This window comes from Cyprinodon variegatus, unplaced genomic scaffold (assembly GCF_000732505.1).
Source record: "Cyprinodon variegatus isolate N-32 unplaced genomic scaffold, C_variegatus-1.0 Scaffold435, whole genome shotgun sequence".
Lineage (NCBI taxonomy): Eukaryota > Metazoa > Chordata > Actinopteri > Cyprinodontiformes > Cyprinodontidae > Cyprinodon > Cyprinodon variegatus.
The window spans coordinates 472,967-474,281 of record NW_015150888.1 but is presented as its reverse complement, the minus strand read 5'-3'; the positions used below and the strand labels follow the sequence as shown (position 1 = coordinate 474,281).

Genomic DNA, 1,315 nt, shown 5'->3' with positions numbered 1-1,315 from the left:
AACTAAATTGAATTGAAGCAGTTCTCCAGCATCTTTCTGCCACTCCCAATATTTATACTTGTGCTCCCAAACTGTCCAGAGCAGAATTTTCCTCACGGATCAAGATCTATTATCCCTTATAATCTTCAAGATTTTCATGGCGGATTTGTTAAACCTGTTAGGACAAGAAACCAGATGCAATTGAAGGGGAGAAAAAAAGAAGACAGAAAGCAGGAACACCCTACCACATTCTTGGGCAGCTTGTGACCTGGCAGATATTTCACATTTTCATGCTCAGTGTTGATGATCTCTGTGAGCTTCTTGCCATCAATGATCTCCTCATAGACCCACATGTTCACCATGGGGTCGAATCGGTTGGATCCTTTGACATTGTGGCCAATGATCTTGGCGATGGAGGATCCCCTGCAGGAGATCAGAGGTTCATTAGAGTTGGATGGAGGATTCCAGCCAATCAGAAAGCATTAAACAAATGCAAGCAGATGAATGAGGCAGAACTTTGTATGTTAAATGCTGATTGGCACTTTTAGAGGAGAACTACACCCTTAAAGTCTGTGGATTGACACAGACCACAGATAATGAGATTAAATGAACCCAGCAGGTTTAAATCTGCCTAATCCTATTTTAGTTAACTGCTGATCGCATCATAATGCAAATTTAAACCAATAAAACATATATTAAAGCAAAACACAGTTTAGTTACCAGTTCCCAGATCCAACGATGCAGACCTTTTGAGCAGGCATGTTGCAGCTGGAAGAATGCTTTGTTAAACTGAAGTGACTGTTGTTCTCTATCCGCCTGTATAACTTCCTTACACGCCCTGTTATTGCTAGAAGAGATCCACTCCGCCCTAAACACGCCACGGTTACGCCTCCTGGTTTCACCCCTGGAAAATAAAATGACCTGTGAAGTTCTGTGGTGCAGAAACCTGGTAATCTCAATGGATTTCCGCACGCCTCCACATTTCAGCTCCACATATAATGTTAAAATGAAACTAAGGAGCGATGTTAAATGAGCCGAATAGATGCTGTGAGTCGGTAAAAATAAAATACACGAGGAGCTAAAGCGCAGTGACGTTCCAGAGGTCGCCGGTAGATAAATAACCGCTAACTGAATGGGAAACCGCTGATTAGAACGGCCACTGCTCAGCAGCGGTGGAAATGGTGACGAGACTTCCGGTCCATGTGACTTTCAAAATAATGGTAAATTTTTAAAAAAAACAACGCTATTTTGACGGGAAAGGATTAGGCCCATTAAAAAGACTTTTTATTTTAAAGCTATATATATATATATATATATATATATATATATATATATA

At 40.7% G+C, this 1,315-nt stretch overlaps 1 protein-coding gene across 1 annotated transcript in view; it reads right to left on the bottom strand.

Annotated features, from left to right (window-relative positions):
• The window catches only part of LOC107093611 (glycerol-3-phosphate dehydrogenase 1-like protein), an 8,436-nt gene extending 7,298 nt beyond the window's left edge, over positions 1 to 1,138 (bottom strand). The window contains exons 1-2 of the mRNA XM_015388788.1: positions 700 to 1,138; positions 225 to 402 (exon numbers count right to left, since the gene is read on the bottom strand). Coding sequence (XP_015244274.1) covers positions 225 to 402; positions 700 to 740 — 219 coding nt within the window. The 5' untranslated portion in view covers positions 741 to 1,138. The remainder of the gene's footprint in view (positions 1 to 224; positions 403 to 699) is intronic.
• Positions 1,139 to 1,315: the final 177 nt, after the last annotated feature.